At 42.8% G+C, this 17,855-nt stretch overlaps 2 protein-coding genes across 6 annotated transcripts in view; one reads left to right on the top strand and one right to left on the bottom strand.

Annotated features, from left to right (window-relative positions):
• Positions 1-6,145, bottom strand: part of mre11a (MRE11 homolog A, double strand break repair nuclease) — a 34,703-nt gene extending 28,558 nt beyond the window's left edge. Inside the window, exons 1-4 of one of the 2 annotated variants that reach the window (XM_042333972.1) lie at positions 6,096-6,145; positions 4,289-4,393; positions 2,470-2,602; positions 1,405-1,565 (exon numbers count right to left, since the gene is read on the bottom strand). In XM_042333972.1, the coding sequence (XP_042189906.1) occupies positions 1,405-1,565; positions 2,470-2,602; positions 4,289-4,308 (314 nt within the window). In that variant the 5' untranslated portion in view covers positions 4,309-4,393; positions 6,096-6,145. Of the gene's footprint in view, positions 1-1,404; positions 1,566-2,469; positions 2,603-4,288; positions 4,394-6,047 lie in introns of both variants that reach the window. The other variant, XM_042333973.1, reaches the window with a different exon arrangement.
• The window catches only part of ankrd49 (ankyrin repeat domain 49), a 35,972-nt gene extending 23,511 nt beyond the window's left edge, over positions 1-12,461 (top strand). Inside the window, exons 1-3 of one of the 4 annotated variants that reach the window (XM_007902065.2) lie at positions 6,170-6,225; positions 9,896-10,231; positions 11,413-12,461. In XM_007902065.2, coding sequence (XP_007900256.1) covers positions 9,944-10,231; positions 11,413-11,874 — 750 coding nt within the window. In that variant the 5' untranslated portion in view covers positions 6,170-6,225; positions 9,896-9,943 and the 3' untranslated portion in view covers positions 11,875-12,461. Of the gene's footprint in view, positions 1-6,169; positions 6,247-9,895; positions 10,232-11,412 lie in introns of those variants that run through there. The other 3 variants (XM_042333974.1, XM_042333976.1, XM_007902083.2) reach the window with 3 other exon arrangements.
• The last annotated feature ends 5,394 nt before the right edge of the window (positions 12,462-17,855 follow it).

The following is a 17,855-nucleotide window of genomic DNA, read 5'->3' as shown; positions in this document are numbered from 1 at the left end:
CCCTTTACACTGTTTTTGTTCCAGTCTATGCTAGAATAATTGAAGTTCCCCATTATCACTACTCTATTGGTTTTGAATCTTTCTGAAATCTGCTTACAGATTTGCTCATCTATCTCCTTCCCACTATTAGATGGTCTACAGTATACATCTAACAGAGTAACAGCTCCTTTTCTGCTCCTTAACTCTAACCAAATAAGATTCTGTTTTTGGACCCTGTAGCACATTGTCCCTTAATTAACCACGTCTTTAATTAATATTGCCCCACCCCTCCTTTTTGTTTTCCTTCCCTATCCCTTCTGAATGCATTGTAGCCAGGAATATTCAGCTCCCATTGCTGCCCTTGTTTGAGCCAGGTCTCCGTGGAGTCCTGTAGCTCAGTGGTTTGAGCACTCGCCTTGCAAGCAAGACACCTGGGTTCATTTCCAGGCAGGGCAAAACCTTGGGCAAGTTTCCTTACTCCACACGCCTAATAATAATCCCTCCAAAAACAAAACAATAATAAATTGGTCATTTTCAATCCACGACTGTTTGTGGGACACTCCTGTGAGCAATTGGCTGCCATGTTTCATCCACAAATATACAGTCGATTCACTTTACAGTCTATTCTGTGAAGCACTTTGAGATGTCAAGAAGACATGAGAAGCACTGTATCAAATGCAAAGATTATTATTATATTACCACAATATCATAACCTCAACTTGAGCCTGCAGCTCACCAACCTTATTTGTTACACTCCATGCATTTACGCACTTGCACTCCAATGATCCAGAAACCTGAAGCCCTCCTTTCTGCACTATTTCTCCAGCCATGCATTCATGTGTTTGATCCTGCTGTTTTGATACTCACTTGCACGCGGCACTGGGAATAATCCAGAGATCACCACCTTTGAAGTCCGACTCTACCTTTTTTTCCTAGCTTCTGATGCGCTCCCTATAGAATCTGAACCCTTGTTTGTCCTACGTCATGGATCCCAACATGGACCATGACTGCTGGGCTCTCTGCTCAAGTGAAGCGCTCGCAAATCTCCCCTTTATATAGGCCTCTGAGACAACCAGTTTCAACTGGTCAGCAAATAATTAACTAATCCCTAACAGCTAGCCTGTGACTAACTGCCAATTTAATTTGTTTACCTGCTTGTTTGAAAAGTTTTCTCTTGCTGACATATTTTTCCAGTTTGTTTAGAAAAGTGAGGCACTAAAAAATTCTAACATTGTTGTACATCAAAATAATGGATAAACTTTCTGTTTTAAGAGTATGATTTCAGGAACATAAAAGACAAAACAAATAATCCAAAATTTGCTAAAAAGAAAACGTTGGTTAGTTTTTGTTTGTATTTCAATTCTGAATAAAAATAGTTAAATTGAGATATGTAAATAATATTAAATGTACAAGAAAAGTACTTACTTGCTAAAACTGAAATTAACTGACTGGTCGCTTAAGATTTCAAACTGTATTGGACGGTCACCCATGCAGTATTTTCTCAGTAGCTGAATGCAGGTGTGCATGGTTTTACGAGATGGTTTGTTGTCATGGAAGAGGTCGCCACCCAGCAATATAAAATCGACCTGTGAGGAGAACAAAGCAAATACGTTGAAAAAATAATATTAATCCTTGCATTTGATATCGGCGCTTTATCACAGTAGCAGGAAGTAGGAACCCGTTTGTTAGTCGATTGGCGGGTCGCTTTTCCGGGGGTAATAATTCGTTCAAAAAAAATAATAATTTGGTCATTCAATCCATGACTGTTCGTGGGACACTGCTGTGCGCAATTTGCTACGCATTTTGCCCACAAAACATACAATCAATTCACTTTACAGTATACTTTGTGAAGTGTTTTGAGACATCTAGAAGACGTAATAAGGTGCTATATTAAATGCAAGGATTATTATTATTAACACATCTTTGAGACGTCTCAAAGCACTTCACAAAATATACTGTAAAGTGAATTGACTGTATATTTTGTGGGCGGAATGCAGCAGCCAATTGCGCACAGCAGTGTCCCACAAGTAGTCATGGATTGAGTGACCAATTTATTATTTACTTTATTTTTGACGGAATTATTACCCCTGGAAAAGCGATCTGTCAGTCAACTGACAATCGCCTTCCTATTCACTGCTAGGTAAACAGAGGCACGTGGAGTAAGGAAACATGCCCAATGTTTCGCACTGCTGGGAATCGAACCCAGGTCCTCTCGCTTGCGTGGCGAGTGCTCAACTTAGGAGTGATCCCCTGAATCATCGTACCGATGTGGCAGCTCCACATCTAGAATGCATGAATCTTTGGTTGGACTCACTTAATTTTTTTTGCAGTGAAGACTAATGGAGGCTTCTTCATTGCAGACAAAAACACAAGCTCAATATTCAGTCTTTTTTTTACTAAAAGGTTAAGAGAACGTAATGTATATAGTGCACCTGAATAAAACATAAGTTGCAAAGTATTCTAATGGTTCTGTAGCACAACTTCGCTCACCTCATTTTCCTCTGCGTGTCTTAATATTTCTTCAAAAGTTACAAAAGTGTCGTTTCCTCTTATTGCATCCTTCTCCAAATAGCCAAGATGAATGTCAGTTGCGATCAAGATTTTAAAAGTGTTTTCATCGTCACTGTAACAATTATAAATAAACAAAAGGCACTCACATAAAAAATATAGACACTTACATTTTAAGATCCATATCCGTAACTGGAACAATTTACAGTAAAAATCACATAAGTCGTATCAGTGTGGACCATAACATTTAATATGACTTACGCAAAGCCCAATTTGCAGTCCAACCGCATAAGTCATAGAAAATCCAATTTAATCAATAATTACCACTACGCATGAGTAATTCAATGCAGTCAATAGGTGCGCTTGAGGTGACAGATAAAGATTACCTTCCCGCGATTCAATGTGTCTTGACCTGTCAACGCAGGTGAACTTACCAGCAAGTACTGGAACCGCTTTGAATCACGGGAAATTAACTTCTTCTGTGCATGGAGCAGGTCTACATTTCCTACGATTCAATGCAGCCGGCTGGTAAGTGCGCATGTGCCAACGGGTCAGGATGCCATTTCTCACAATTCAATGTAGCTGGTAAGTGCGGGAGTAATGGAGGGAGGGGAGCGGTGGTACGAGTTAGGAGGTGAGTGGAAATTAATCTAAGTGGTTTTGATTGAAAACTGAATGGGACTCGGGTGAATGTACGACTTGGTAATCATATTTATAAATATGATTTATAAAGATAAGACTTATACAAGTGTTATTGTATTATGCGGTGCACCAAGCTACAACCAATACCATTGCTCCTGTTTCACTGCAATATGATTTACAGTCAAATAGACAATACAGATGTCATGAGCCGAAGGAGCCTCTTTAATTGATAGGTAATCAATTTCCTTCAGTGACATCACCTCTGGATGAGAACAAAAAGGCACTACAGAAGCAAAGTAAAATAAAAACAAAGCACATTCAGCTTGGGATAAGACATCATTACTAGTAAAACCCATCAGGAATTTGGTTTGCAGGATTAAAAGGAGCTGAATTAGAGGAATCCTGCTTCCAGTGACTGGTCTGCCCCTCCAAATTCTGTCAATGAGCCTGGCTGGCGGGGCTGTCATCAACAATGCTCTGGAGTACTGCAGATCCACCTCAGGGACTGGACTGGAGACAACCATAGAGGGTTGACTCAATTCTGACATTCCGTTGCCAAGTGGCCAGTTTAGTTCCAAGGAGACCCCACTTACCTTAATGCATTAAACTTAATCTGCCATGTGCCTGCCCATTTCACCAGTCTGTCTATGTCCTCCTGCACTCTGCTACCATCCTGCTCAGTTGTTTACTATGTTCCCAAGTTTTGTGTCATCTGCAAACTTTAGTGGAGTCCTGTAGCACAGTGGTTAGAGCACTCGCTTTGCAAGCGAGAGACCTGAGTTCAATTCCAGGCAGAGGGCGAAACCTTGGGCAAGTTTCCTTACTCCACACGCCTAATAATAATCCCTCCAAAACCCAAAACAATAATAAGTTGGTCATTTTCAATCTACGATTGTTTGTGGGACATTGCTGTGCACAATTGGCTGCCGCGTTCGTCCACAAATATGCAGTCAATTCACTTTACAGTGTGTTCTGTGAAGCGCTTTGGTACGTCCTCCTGATGTGAAAAGCGCTATATCAAATGCAAGGATTATTATTATTATTATTAAATGGATCTTTGCTGGAAAAAAAAGTGAGAATCTCTAATGTCAATTATATAGACAGAAAAAGAAAAGTTTAAAGCTACAATGGTGTGAACAAACTCCTTTTGAAAACTTACAGAGTGTTCCCAGCACTCATCTTTGAAAATTGTTCAAGGTGTTGCTCACCAACTCACAACTCTGAAGTGTCCACTAGTTCATGTAGGCTACCAATTGTTAAGATTCTGAAAAGAAACACACACACAAATAATGTAAGATACAACAGCAACAACTCAGACATAGTGCTGTGTATGTACAACAATTTACATTTATATAATGCCTTTAATGTCAGGAAGACATCTCAAAGCCTTTCACATAACTGACTGAAAGCCCAAGTTGGGGGCAACCTGAAAAGAGGGTGAAAAGTGGCCAAAAGTATAGTGTGTATAGTATCTTATCTCTAACTACATATGGTATGTGCACATACAGTGTATATCTCTGTGTACAGTGTATATCAGTGTGTATCTGTGTGTATATCAGTGTGTATCTGTGTATATCTGTGTATCAGTGTATATATGTGTGTATATCTGTGTGTAAAGTGTATATATGTATGTACAGTGGATATCAGTGGATATCAGTGTGTATATCAGTGTATATCTGTGTGTACACAGTGTGTATCAGTGTGTATATCAGTGTGTATCAGTGTGTATATCAGTGTGTATATCAGTGTATACACAGTGTGTATCAGTGTGTGTATCAGTGTGTATATCAGTGTGTATATCAGTGTGTATCTGTGTGTACAAAGTATGTATCAGTGTATATCTGTGTGTAAACAGTGTGTATATCAGTGTACACAGTGTGTATATCAGTCTATATATAGTGTACACAGTGTGTATGGTGTACACAATATACAGTGTGTATATCAGTGCGTATATATAGTGTACACAGTGTGTATACAGTGTACAGTGTGTATATAGTGTACACAGTGTGTATATAGTGTGTATATAGTGTATATAGTGCACACAGTGTGTATATGGTGTATAGTGTACAGTGTGTATATGGTGTATATAGTGTACAGTGAGCACTGACCTGGTTGTGTATATACTGTACAGTGTGTATATAGTGTACACCGTGTGTATATAGTGTACACGGTGTGTATGTAGTGTACACAGTGTGTATATAGTGTACAGTGTGTATATAGTGTACACAGTGTGTATATAGTGTACAGTGTGTATATAGTGTACAGTGTGTATATAGTGTACAGTGTGTATAGTGTACAGTGTGTATATAGTGTACAGTGTGTATATAGTGTACACAATGTGTATATAGTGTACACAGTGTATATATAGTGTACACAGTGTGTATATGGTGTATATAGTGTACAGTGAGCACTGACCTGGTTGTGTATATAGTGTATATAGTGCACACAATGTATATAGTGTACATAGTGTATATAGTGTACAGTGTATATAGTGTACACAGTGTATATAGTGTACACAGTGTATATAGTGTAGTGTGAATAGTGTATACAGTGTGTAAATGGTGTATACAGTGTACAGTATGTATATGGTGTATACAGTGTACATAGTGTACACATTGTGTATACGGTGTATATAGTGTACAATGAGCACTGACCTGGTTGTGTATATAGTGTATATAGTGCACACAGTGTATATAGTGTACATAGTGTATATAGTTTACACAGTGTATATAGTGTAGTGTGAATAGTGTACACAGTGTGTAAATGGTGTATAGTGTACAGTGCGTATATGGTGTATACAGTGTACATAGTGTACACATTGTGTATACGGTGTATATAGTGTACAGGAGCACTGACCTGGTTGTGTATATAGTGTACACATTGTGTATACGGTGTATATAGTGTACAGGAGCACTGACCTGGTTGTGTATATAGTGTACACAGTGTATACAGTGTTTATAGTGTACCGTTAAACGCAGAATCAGCCTCACGTGTTTGACCCGGAAGTTCTTGTTGCTCTTCCTCTCAGCAACACAATCACATCCGGAGCGGAGTCACCGCCTCCAACTGACAGCAAATCCTGAGCCCTCACACCGCGTGAGTCTGTCTGTACACTGAGTGAGTCTGTCTGTGTACACTGAGTCTGTCTGTCTGTGTGTACACTGAGTGAGTCTGTCTGTGTGTACACTGAGTGAGTCTGTCTGTCTGTACACCGCGTGAGTCTGTCTGTCTGTGTGTACACTGAGTGAGTGAGTCTGTGTCTGTACACTGACTCAGTCTGTCTGTCTGTGTACACTGAGTGAGTCTGTCTGTACACTGAGTGAGTCTGTCGGTCTGTGTACACTGAGTGAGTCTGTCGGTCTGTACACTGAGTGAGTCTGTCGGTCTGTACACTGAGTGAGTCTGTCTGTCTGTACACTGAGTGAGTCTGTCTGTACACTGAGTGAGTCTGTCTGTCTGTACACTGAGTGAGTCTGTCTGTCTGTACACTGAGTGAGTGAGTCTGTCTGTCTGTACACTGAGTGAGTGAGTCTGTCTGTCTGTACACTGAGTGAGTGAGTCTGTCTGTCTGTGCACTGACTGAGTCTGTCTGTCTGTGTACACTGAGTGAGTCTGTCTGTACACTGAGTGAGTCTGTCTGTACACTGAGTGAGTCTGTCTGTCTGTACACTGAGTGAGTCTGTCTGTCTGTACACTGAGTGAGTGAGTCTGTCTGTCTGTACACTGAGTGAGTCTGTCTGTACACTGAGTGAGTCTGTCTGTCTGTGCACTGACTGAGTCTGTCTGTCTGTACACTGAGTGAGTCTGTCTGTCTGTGTACACTGAGTGAGTCTGTCTGTACACTGAGTGAGTCTGTCTGTACACTGAGTGAGTGTCTGTCTGTACACTGAGTGAGTCTGTCTGTCTGTACACTGAGTGAGTCTGTCTGTCTGTACACTGAGTGAGTCAGTCTGTCTGTACACTGAGTGAGTCTGTCTGTCTGTACACTGAGTGAGTCAGTCTGTCTGTACACTGAGTGAGTCTGTCTGTACACTGAGTGAGTCTGTCTGTCTGTACACTGAGTGAGTCTGTCTGTCTGTACACTGAGTGAGTCTGTCTGTCTGTACACTGAGTGAGTCTGTCTGTCTGTACACTGAGTGAGTCTGTCTGTCTGTACACTGAGTGAGTCTGTCTGTCTGTACACTGAGTGAGTCTGTCTGTGCACTGACTGAGTCTGTCTGTCTGTACACTGAGTGAGTCTGTCTGTACACTGAGTGTGTCTGTCTGTACACTGAGTGAGTCTGTCTGTACACTGAGTGAGTCTGTCTGTGCACACACTGAGTGAGTCTGTCTGTGCACACACTGAGTGAGTCTGTCTGTGTATGTCCACACTGAAGCTTTATTATTATATTATTATTATAATATTATGTCCACACTGAGTGAGTTTGTCTGTGTGCACACACACTGAGTGAGTGTCTTTCTACACATTGAGTGACTCTGTCTGTCTGTCAATACTGAGTAAGTCCATCTGTCTGTGTGCACTCACTACACTTTATAGAAAACTGAAGTGCTTTAAGACGTTATGACACAATAAGGTACTTTATCATAGAAGGATTATTGTTATACAACAATCAACCTGTTTGTGGAGTCCTGTAGCTCAGTGGTTAGAGCACTCGCTTTGCAAGTGAGAGACCTGATTTCAATTCCAGGCAGAGGGCGAAACCTTGGGCAAGTTTCCTTACTCCACACGCCTAATAATAATCCCTCCAAAACCAAAAACAATAATAAATTGGTCATTTTTAATCTACGACTGTTTGTGGGACATTGCTGTGCGCAATTGGCTGCCGCGTTCACCCACAAATATACAGTCAATTCACTTTACAGTGTGTTCTGTGAAGCGCTTTGGGACGTCCTCCCGACGTGAAAAGCGCTATATCAAATGCAAGGATTATTACTAATATATGTGTAACATTAGACCACATGTGTTATCTTCATTTAGTAGCATTCAGAAGCTTCATGCCCCATGTCAAGATTTTGAGTTTATCATCTAGGCCAGGGGTCTCCAACCTGCCACTAGGTGGTGCATGGGATGTGAAGATGCTTTTCTTTTTCTGCCCTTTGGCAATGTGAGCTTGAATCATTATGTGCAAATACTCCAAAGGTCATTAAATTTGCTGGCAATATGTAAATAATATTCACCTGTTTCAAAGGTTGTCAAATTCAATAACAAGCAGAAATTACCACTTCCCTCCTATGAGGGTCTGAGAAATCAAATATGTGGAGCCTGAAATGATTGCACTGAGTATGAGACATAAAGACAAAAAAGCACAAGCATGATACATGAACTTGAAACTGAGGATAGGAACACATGAAATCCATAGTGAGATACCAGAAATAAGAAAAATTGGGACACAAGATTGTGGATTATGAGGCATTGCATGCAACATAATGAAATTGAATTGCGGAGTCTGAGACAACGTGTGAAGTGATTGCATGTGAATGCAGTGAAGCAACTGAACATGGGGATTCAGAGAGTAAGATGGTGTGTTTGAGAAACAGCAAGAGGCAAGCATGGAGGGAGGAGGCACAGAAAGGCTGGACACTGGAAAGGTGCAGAAATGAGACATTGAGCATAGGTTGAGTCTTTCATAGCACAGAGCCTGAGTTAATAAATGCAGAGGAAGATAGCAGTTTGAAACATGATTCAATGAGCACAGATGAGGGAGCTGTACCGTTTCATGCATCCAAACCAATGCAGCCCGTAAAATTCCAAGTTCTGCTTGCCACAATGCAATTTTGAACTATATCGTGAAAATAAATGAAGAGTGTGGTTTGGTTGTGACTTGGAATACTGTGGGAATAGGGGTAGGGAGAATTGAGGAGAGAGAAGTAATGTTAATGTTACTGTACGTACGTTCATCACAACTGAGACAAATTGGAAGCCTATAAAAAGAAAACTAAAACAAAAGTTGGGTGAGACAATCATTTGAGAAATAAAAGAAAATGAATATTTCATGCCAACCAAGTGACCGGTGCAATCCACATTACTAGTTAATGATTGAAATCAAAGAAATTAACAATGGTTTAAAACAACAGGCACAAAGACATGCATTGTCGGAGGTGTCATGCTTTGGATGAAACAATAAACCAAGGCCCGTTTGCTTGTTCAGGTGGATGTTAAAATGCAGTGTTCAAAAGAAGAGTTTCTTCTGGTGCCCTGTGAAACAATCTTTCAGATTAAAAATTGGTCATTCACTTCGTGGGTCATTGCTATATGCAAATTGGCTACTGCATTTGGCTACAAGTACATTTCAAGATAACTCCTGTGAAACACATTGAAACACTCAATGACATAAGGTGCTACATCAAAAGCAAGAATAATTATATCATTATAACCAAGCCTCTAACGGCCATTTTTACTTAATAGTGGAGAGAAGAGAAAAATAAGATTCATGTCAATGAGTGTTACCCTTCACATCGGTGGCTTGCCCCATCAAATATGATGACGAGAGAAGAAGAGAGAGAAAACCTTACTTAGCATATCTTCTTGCTCCATCATGAATTTCTATTCATGACTCACAAAGAGTGTTTTTCTAATCTTCCTGCCTCTCACTAATCGAATATAAATCTAATATGTATGCCCTAACTTCATGTGTCCTGATTTTTAATGTCACAGGATTGCCGCCCAATACAAAACATTGTTCTGTCAATTTAATGTACTAAAAATGGTGAATAGTGTAGTTATTTTGGTTGTTCTATCATGCCTAATCAACATTTTATATTTCAGAGGAAGATGTATGAATAAGAGAAGAATAATGCCAAAGTAAAAAAGAAAATGTCATTTGTTACACATTCAGAAGAAAATAACCCGACTTTTCCTAAAGTAATCGAGAGCCCTGAAGGCAGGACTGAACTGATGCAAGACCTTCCAGATTACTTTAACCAGCTTGAATTGTTAGAGACACACAGACATCTGATCCCAATGGGAACTCAGAACATGTGGCCAGGAGAATCCGACGAAGAGGAAGATGAGACTGAAAATGAGGAATGTTTGAAAAGTAAAGAGAAAGAATTGGAGAACGATCCAGCAAATCTATTACTCTGGGCTTCTGAAAAAAATCGGGTAGGTTACACCCAAACTGACCATTGTTTTTCCTCCTGATCTGAAGCCTGCATACAAGAGAGCAAGTACATACTCAGATCTCAGGCTTCTGCCAATAGCCCTATAGATGGTTGCCAAAAGGTGTTAGGGATCATCCAAGAATAATTGTCTGTTCCTGCTCTTGTGGTACTTACCATGAGTAGGCTAGTAGTCAACAACAGCAACAACAAAATTGCATTTATATAGCGCCTTTCACGTCGGGAGGACGTCCCAAGGCACTGGACAGACAGTTTCAGACCCGAGCTGAGCATTGGGGTGGGGGAGGTGGGAGGACAGGAGGGGAAGCAGGGAGATCGAAAGCACGGTCGAAGAGGAGGGTCTTGAGATAGGTCTTGAAGATGGCAAGGGAGGGGGCGAAACGGAGGGACTGCGGGATGGAGTTCCGGAGGGTGGGGGCAGAGTGGCAGAAGGCCCACCTGCTGATAGTGGGGCGAGCGAGGCGGGGGACGTAAAGCAGGCCAGAGCCTGCTGAGCGGAGGGAGTGAGCAGGATGGTAGGGGCTTAGGGGGTCGGAGAGATAGGGGGGAGCAAGACCATGGAGGGCTTTGAAGGTGAGGACCAAGATCTTGAACTTTATCCTCTGTGTGATGGGAAGCCAGTGGAGTTGGGCAAGGATGGGGGTAATAGGGTCGTGGAGCCTAGTGCAGGAGAGGTCACGTGCTGCAGAGTTCTGGATGATCTGCAGCTTATGTAGGGAGGAGTTGGGGAGGCCGACAAGCAGTGAGTTTGCATCGTCGAGCCTCGATGTAATGAAGGCGTATATGAGGGTTCCTGCGGCCTGTGGTGTGACACAGTAGTGGAGCCGAGCAATGTTGCGGAGATGGGGGAAGGCAGAGCAGGTCATGGCGCAAATTTGGGGTAGAAAGGATAGTTGAGGGTCGAACAAGACCCCAAGGTTCTGGACTGGCTTAGCAAGGTGGAGTGTGCAACCAAAGATGGTGATACTGTCAGCGCCTGAGGTGAGGAGGCGCTGTTGGGAGCCTATCAGGAGAGCCTCGGTCTTGTTGACGTTCTACTGAAGAAAGTTAGCTCTCACCCAGGACTTGACGTCTGACAGACAGTACCACTTTACCATCCCAAAAGGCATGCTTTATATCTGAGAAAATTGTCTATGTATTTTATTTTCCTCAAATTCCTTGTAGATTCCGATACTAAGAAGACTTCTCTCTGAACATCCAACACTAGTTAACATCAAGGATGAAGACCAATATACACCACTTCACAGGGCTGCCTACAGTGGTCACTTGGAGGCTGCTCGTGAGCTGATAAGCCATGAAGCAGATATCACTGCTCGTACTGTAGATGGCTGGACACCTTTACACAGTGCTTGCAACTGGAGCAATACTGAAGTGGCTTCTTTCCTACTACAGCACGGAGCAGACATCAATGCTCAGACCAACGGCATGCAGACATCATTGCATCTTGCTTCAGGAAATAAAGCCACCAAAGCAACCATTGAATTGCTGTTGATGAATCGTTACATCAATCCAAATCTAAGAAATAACTTAGGTGAGACCCCATACGATGTTGCTCGGAGAACCAACCCTTACTATTACCTCTTTGAAATTACAGAAAACTGCACAAATTCTGTACTTGATTCCTGATGCAATGTATTGTACCACCTATATCCAATGTTCTAAGCATTCACATAAAGGAAATTTTCAGTTTGTTTATGAATATTTGAAAAAAAATAACCTGGTTCAGGAATTTAGGATGTATCCTGGAAAAAAATCCTTTTTTTAAAAAAGTGATATGTTTCAAGAAGCATTGGTAACCAGAAGAGCAGCTAATACTGTGTCACAAAGGAACAACCAAATGAATCTACATTGTTCAAGACCTTTAGTCAGGCATTTGGGAAAAATAATTAAAAACAGACATTTCTGATTGTCTGCTGCTTTCGCTAATTTGATGTGGACAGGCTAAGAAAAACACAGCCTATATTTTCTTATATCTATAAGTATTACCTCATTTCCAAGATATCACATCATGCAGGGACAGAGTTATAGTAGCAGTAAAATGGCTGGTGTGGGATGCAGAAAGTATTCACACTGGTTAACTTCTCTAGTTGCAATGGTGAATGACAGTGGAAGGACCTGCATCTAGTTAACATCCTTCTGACCTGTGCCTTTGGTGTTAACACAGGTTTTGAAAGATGGAACAACAACAACAGCAACAACAAGATTCCATTTATAAAGCGCCTTTCACGTCAGGAGGACGTCCCAAGGCGCTGAACATTCTGTTCCACAACACTGAACTCTCAAGGAGCTCACACACAAATGCACAAAAAAGTGATTGTAATGTTTCAAAACTAAAGTGAATAATAATACAGTAATAATTCCTATTTCCCTATCCCAATAGAAAAAGGAATATACGTACTGTATACATACTTTAGGATTATTCATAGCTAATCCCAGCGCCTTGGGACGTCCTCCCGACATGAAAGATGCTATACAAATGTAATCTTGTTGTTGTTGTAGTTGTCTTGGGAAGAATGTGTAGAAAGAACCTTCATTTGTGGTATCTTATCACGTCAAAAATCTTACAATAATTACTGTCAAATTCTGTGACTGTTTTTGTAAGCAAATCTGATAGCATTTTGTCTTTAAATATGTAATGGAGGACCAAATCTGCTGAGAAAATCAAAATAAATCCTAGACCTCACAGACACTTTTTTCAGCCTTGTAATAAACTAATTTAAATTATTTGAACATTTCAAGATTTACTTAGCTTCTCAAGTTAAGGGGAAGTACAAGTGTGTAATGCAATTTAATGTGCAAATATGCATTTATAGGGCCTTGCACATTTCAGTACATTAAGGTAGTACTATTCACTAGCCCGAGTTGGATCTTCCCTTTACAGGGGCAAATTGTTCATAACATGAATGGCAAGTCTGTATGATGTACTGCAATATCATATGTCAGCTCCTATATGTCTAGTGGGTGAAGTTTTCAGGCCCTAACATTTTCAGTTTTCATTAAATACAATCAAAAGCCCTTCCTTAACACCAAAAAAAACCCCACAGAGCATGTGTTTATGTATTCATAAGTCTATTAAGTTTCCACAAAATCTGAATCTATAACTGCCAAATGGTACAAAAATTGAAAGCACGAATAACAACAGTAAGAGTTACTAATATTGTGTAGAAATGTTAAGGTTCATTTAAACAAAGACTTTCTCCATGCAATACCTGAACAGGATTACACTTTTACATACAAAAAATATTAAGTAGTATGTTACATGATGTAACTTTTGAGCTCTTATTTTTTGTCAGCTTCTCCTATTCCATCATTTTTTTGTGTGGAACTTGCATTTGATCTCCTTTTAAAATGTTGTTGAGAGGAACTCTTGATATAGAAAAGATCCCTAATGTGGGCATTTAATTTACATGGTCTATGGGAAACCTAAGCCTTTTTTCTACTAATGATACCAATCATTCTTGATGATAAAGTTAAGCAAAAAAAACTCATGATTTGGTGACCATTTTATTTCATCTTGTGCAGTACTGGTGTTATACAGTCAAGCACAATTGGTGTTGAAATGTACAAACTGCTTGCTCAGTTGCTCTGAAATGACCTTTCACACTGAAATCACACTGAAATGACCTTTTTCTGCAATTTTCGACATAGTTAATGTTGCTTTTCAAAATAGTTGGTGACATGATGGGTCTAAATTAAGCTTTCAGAAGGCAAAAGACTGGCTTGCATTGATGCTGAATGGGTTTTGAGTCCATTAAGATAACTATCAATAATGGATGATTTGCTTGTCTCAGATGCTTGAAAAATAATCCAGAGTATCAAGGCACCTGTAAAAATGGCATTAATATTGCAATATATGTCCAATATTGTACTATTTCCTTGTTCTGCATCATAAGAGAATTATTTAGCTTGAACAAAAGATTAGTTTCCACAATATTTCTTAGTTGCAATTGTTGAAATGTGAATTCCCAGTCAAAATTGAAATGAAATTTGTTCTGTTGTAATTATAATGCCAATTTCACTTCTGCACAAAATTCCACTTCTACTGTTTGAAGCACTCCATTTTTCAGCTTACAAGATGGCTACAATCTATTTTTTAAAAAAAGATTGAAGCTTTGTTTCATCCAATGTAGGTAATGGGCATTGAATGAAAAGCAAATGCTCATTGTGCTAATTACAGGCTAATATTCTACATGAGCTAAAGGACAACAATGGAGGGAGTTGTTTGGGTTGTTTCTCATGTATGTAAATGTGTATTGTTTATTTTCAATGTCATCTTATTTGCAACAAATAGTGATTACATTGTAAAACTGCCTTTATTTAACAGAAAGGAGTGGAATAAATACTTCACCTGTGGAATTATGTGCAGTTTTGGGACGCTATATAAATGCGAATTGTTGTATTGATACAGTACGTTTCTCTATTCATTAGGGACGACCTCCCGAAGTGAAAGCACTATACAAATGTAATTTTGTTCTTGTTGTTGATTTAGTACATTACTCTATTTAGTCAGGTAGGTGTTTGACACATGCGGAAACCTTTCACCATGCTTCATCCAATCCAATGCAAACAGGGTAACATGCATCTTACCTACACATGAAAATTCCAGAGATATATATTAGAATAGAATGCGCGTTCCCTCCTGGGAGGGATGCATCCTTCTTACCTAATTCCACAAAGGCACAGGTTGGCAAGAGCCAAGGTTTGTGGGTTGGGGTCCTGCTGGAGTCTAACCAGTTAAAACAACAAGATTACATTTGTATAGTGCCTTTCACGTCGGGAGGACGTCCCAAGGCACTGGACAGTGTACAGCATTTCAGACCTGAGCTGGGGTCAGGGTGGGAGAAAGGAGGGGAGGGGAAGGGGGGTGGCTGATGGCATGGTCGAAGAGGAGGGTTTTGAGGTGGGACTTGAAGGAGGCTAAGGAGGGGGCGAGACGGAGTGATTAGGGGATGGAATTCCAGAGGTTGGGGGCAAAGTAGCTGAAGACTCTCCCACCAATGGTGGCGGGGGTGGGTCGAGGGACGTGGAGCAGGTCGGAGCCGGCTGAGCGGAGGGAGCGATTCTGGGTTGGTAGGGGGCTAGGTCGCAGAGATACAGTGGGGTGAGGCCATGGAGGGCTTTGTAAGTGAGGACCAGGATCTTGAACTGGATCCTCTGAAGGATAGGGAGCCAGTGGAGTTGGGGGAGATAGTGGCACAGAGTTTGGTGCGGGAGAGGACATGGGCTGCAGAGTTCTGGATTATCTGCAGCCTCTGGAGGGAGGAGTTGGGAAGGCCGACAAGCAGGGCATTTGCATAGTCGAGCCTGGAGGTGATGAAGGCATGAACAAGAGTTTCAACAGCCTGAGGGGTGAGGTAGTGGCGGAGTCGGGCAATGTTACGGAGGTGAGGGAAGGCAGAGCGGGTCATGGCTTGGATTAAAACCATATCAGTTGTTATTGATAGCACTGTCTGGCAAGCGTTCCACTGCTTGTCCAGCTCAGACCACCCTACCCGTTAGGGCTTTGGCTTGAAGGGTTAACAGGAACTGAGTGCAAGGAATCCCTGCCCCCAGTGACTGGTCTGCCCTTCCAAGTCCTGCCAATGAGCCAGGCTGGCCGTGCTGTCATCAGAGGTGTCCTGGAATAGCGTGGACCTGCCTGGCTCTGGGACCGGACTCCAAGACCGTCACTGAGGCTCGATTCCGATTTCCATTGCCAAGCGAGTTCAGCTCCGACCGAGGAGGCCCCACTTCCCCGAGGATAAATATACAAAATATACAGTCAATTCACTTTACAGTAGCTTTTGTGAGGGGCTTTGAGACGTCTCAAAGACGTGATAAGGCGCTATATCAAATGCAAGGATCGTTATTATTATAGTCACTAGTTGGTCGTTCGGTATCTGCCCAGAGGGGTGTTGAGCCCTCGCTCGGCGGGTGGTAGGTGCAAGAAACTCCCGGCGAGCGGCAACGTAGTGAGCGTAGTGAGCGGCATGAAGTGCGGGAGAAGCACTGGCCACCGTCTTCCCGTCCACCGCTCGGGCGTGAGTCCCTTCCCACCGAGAGCCATGGTCCCACCAACTGGCCGTGCGGGATTGGAGGAGGAGCAGCAGTGCCGACCTCCCCGCGGGCGGCCCGACTCACTCCCTGCGGCGTGCGCAACACTGGCCGCCACGTGACCGAGGCGAGAACGCTCGCCGGCTTCAAGATGGCGCCCTCGGGGTCGGGGTGGGAAGGAGTGAGAGCGAGAGAGAGCGTCCCGGTTGCCATGGCGACGGCGGCGGCCGGTTGTTGCCGTGGCAACAGGATGGGGCCCGAGGCGGCGTGGAAGGGAAGAGGAACATGGCTTGTGGGGCCAAGGAGGACGCGGGCGCTGTTTGCTTCCAGGGCGGAGACGGCATGGACAGGGCGGGCGGGTCCAGTGAGTATCAGCTGGTCAGCCATGGCTTGTGATTGCTGTGTGTGTGTGTGTGTGTGGTAGGTGCCCCTACCTACCTGCCCGTACCCTCCGTTCCTCTGGCTCCGGTCTGCTCCACGTCCCCCGCCCCAACCGCCCTACTATCGGTGGTCGGGCCTTCAGCCTCTCAGCCCCGAGGCTCTGGAACTCTATCCCCCAGTGCCTTCGCCGCCTCCTCCCTTTCCTCCTTCAAGGCCGGTCTCAAAACCTTTCTCTTTGACCGTGCCTTCAGCTCCCCTCTCGACTCTCTTCCTCCTCCTCGCTCCCTCCCTTCCCTCCCCTCACCCTGACCATTTCCCCCCTCCTCTCTCCCTCCCTTCCCTCCCCTCACCCTGACCATTTCCCCCCTCCTCGCTCCCTCCCCTCCCCTCACCCTGACCATCTCCCCCCTCCTCGCTCCCTCCCCTCACCCTGACCATTTCCCCCCTGCTCGGGTCATGACCCAACTGTGCAGCGCCTTGGGACGTCCTCCTGACGTGAAAGGCGCTCTATAAATGGAATCTTGTTGTTGTTGTTGTTATCCCGGAGGCCGGTGGTTCGGGCCCCACTCGGGAGGGAGGCGCAGCTCACCATTTAAATTCAATCATTTAAATAATCGAAATACCTCATTTGAATCGTAAAAATCTCCCCACCCACTCACTCCACTCACTCACCCGAAAAGTTTTTTTTTGGGGGGAGAGCCACTGTGCACAAAAAAACTGCCCCGACGAATTTATTACAGGCACATAATATTGCAAAACCTTCCGTGGGTGGATGGGGGAGGAAGTAAAACTGAAAGAAGAAAGTGAGAACGCTGAGTAAGTGCTGGGCCGTTTATTCCCCCCCCCCAAAAAAAATACACCCAAAAGCAGCCTGAAGCAAAACCAGTTTAATAATCTGTTGAATAATCTGTTGAAATTTGATGACGAGGTTGAAGCTGTTTTGAATTGTTATTGCGATGGCAAAGGCAAAGTGCTTCGTACTTAGTATTTCAGCCCATTCAAAGGTAATTCAAAACTAAGCTTTACGTTATCCAAACATCTCAAAGCGCTTCACGAGTAATTGCCGTGAGATGTAATTTGGCTTTTTGGAGACGAACACCGCAGGCATTTGTGCCATCAAAATCATGCAAACTGTGGTGAGGTAAATGGTGGATGAAGTTTTCTCTTCAGATAGTGTTATCTCTGCGGCCTTA

This window comes from Callorhinchus milii, unplaced genomic scaffold, assembly GCF_018977255.1.
Source record: "Callorhinchus milii isolate IMCB2004 unplaced genomic scaffold, IMCB_Cmil_1.0 Scaffold4, whole genome shotgun sequence".
Classification (NCBI taxonomy): Eukaryota; Metazoa; Chordata; class Chondrichthyes; order Chimaeriformes; family Callorhinchidae; genus Callorhinchus; species Callorhinchus milii.
The sequence above is the reverse complement of the archived record's forward strand: the minus strand, read 5'-3'. Positions and strand labels throughout refer to the sequence as shown.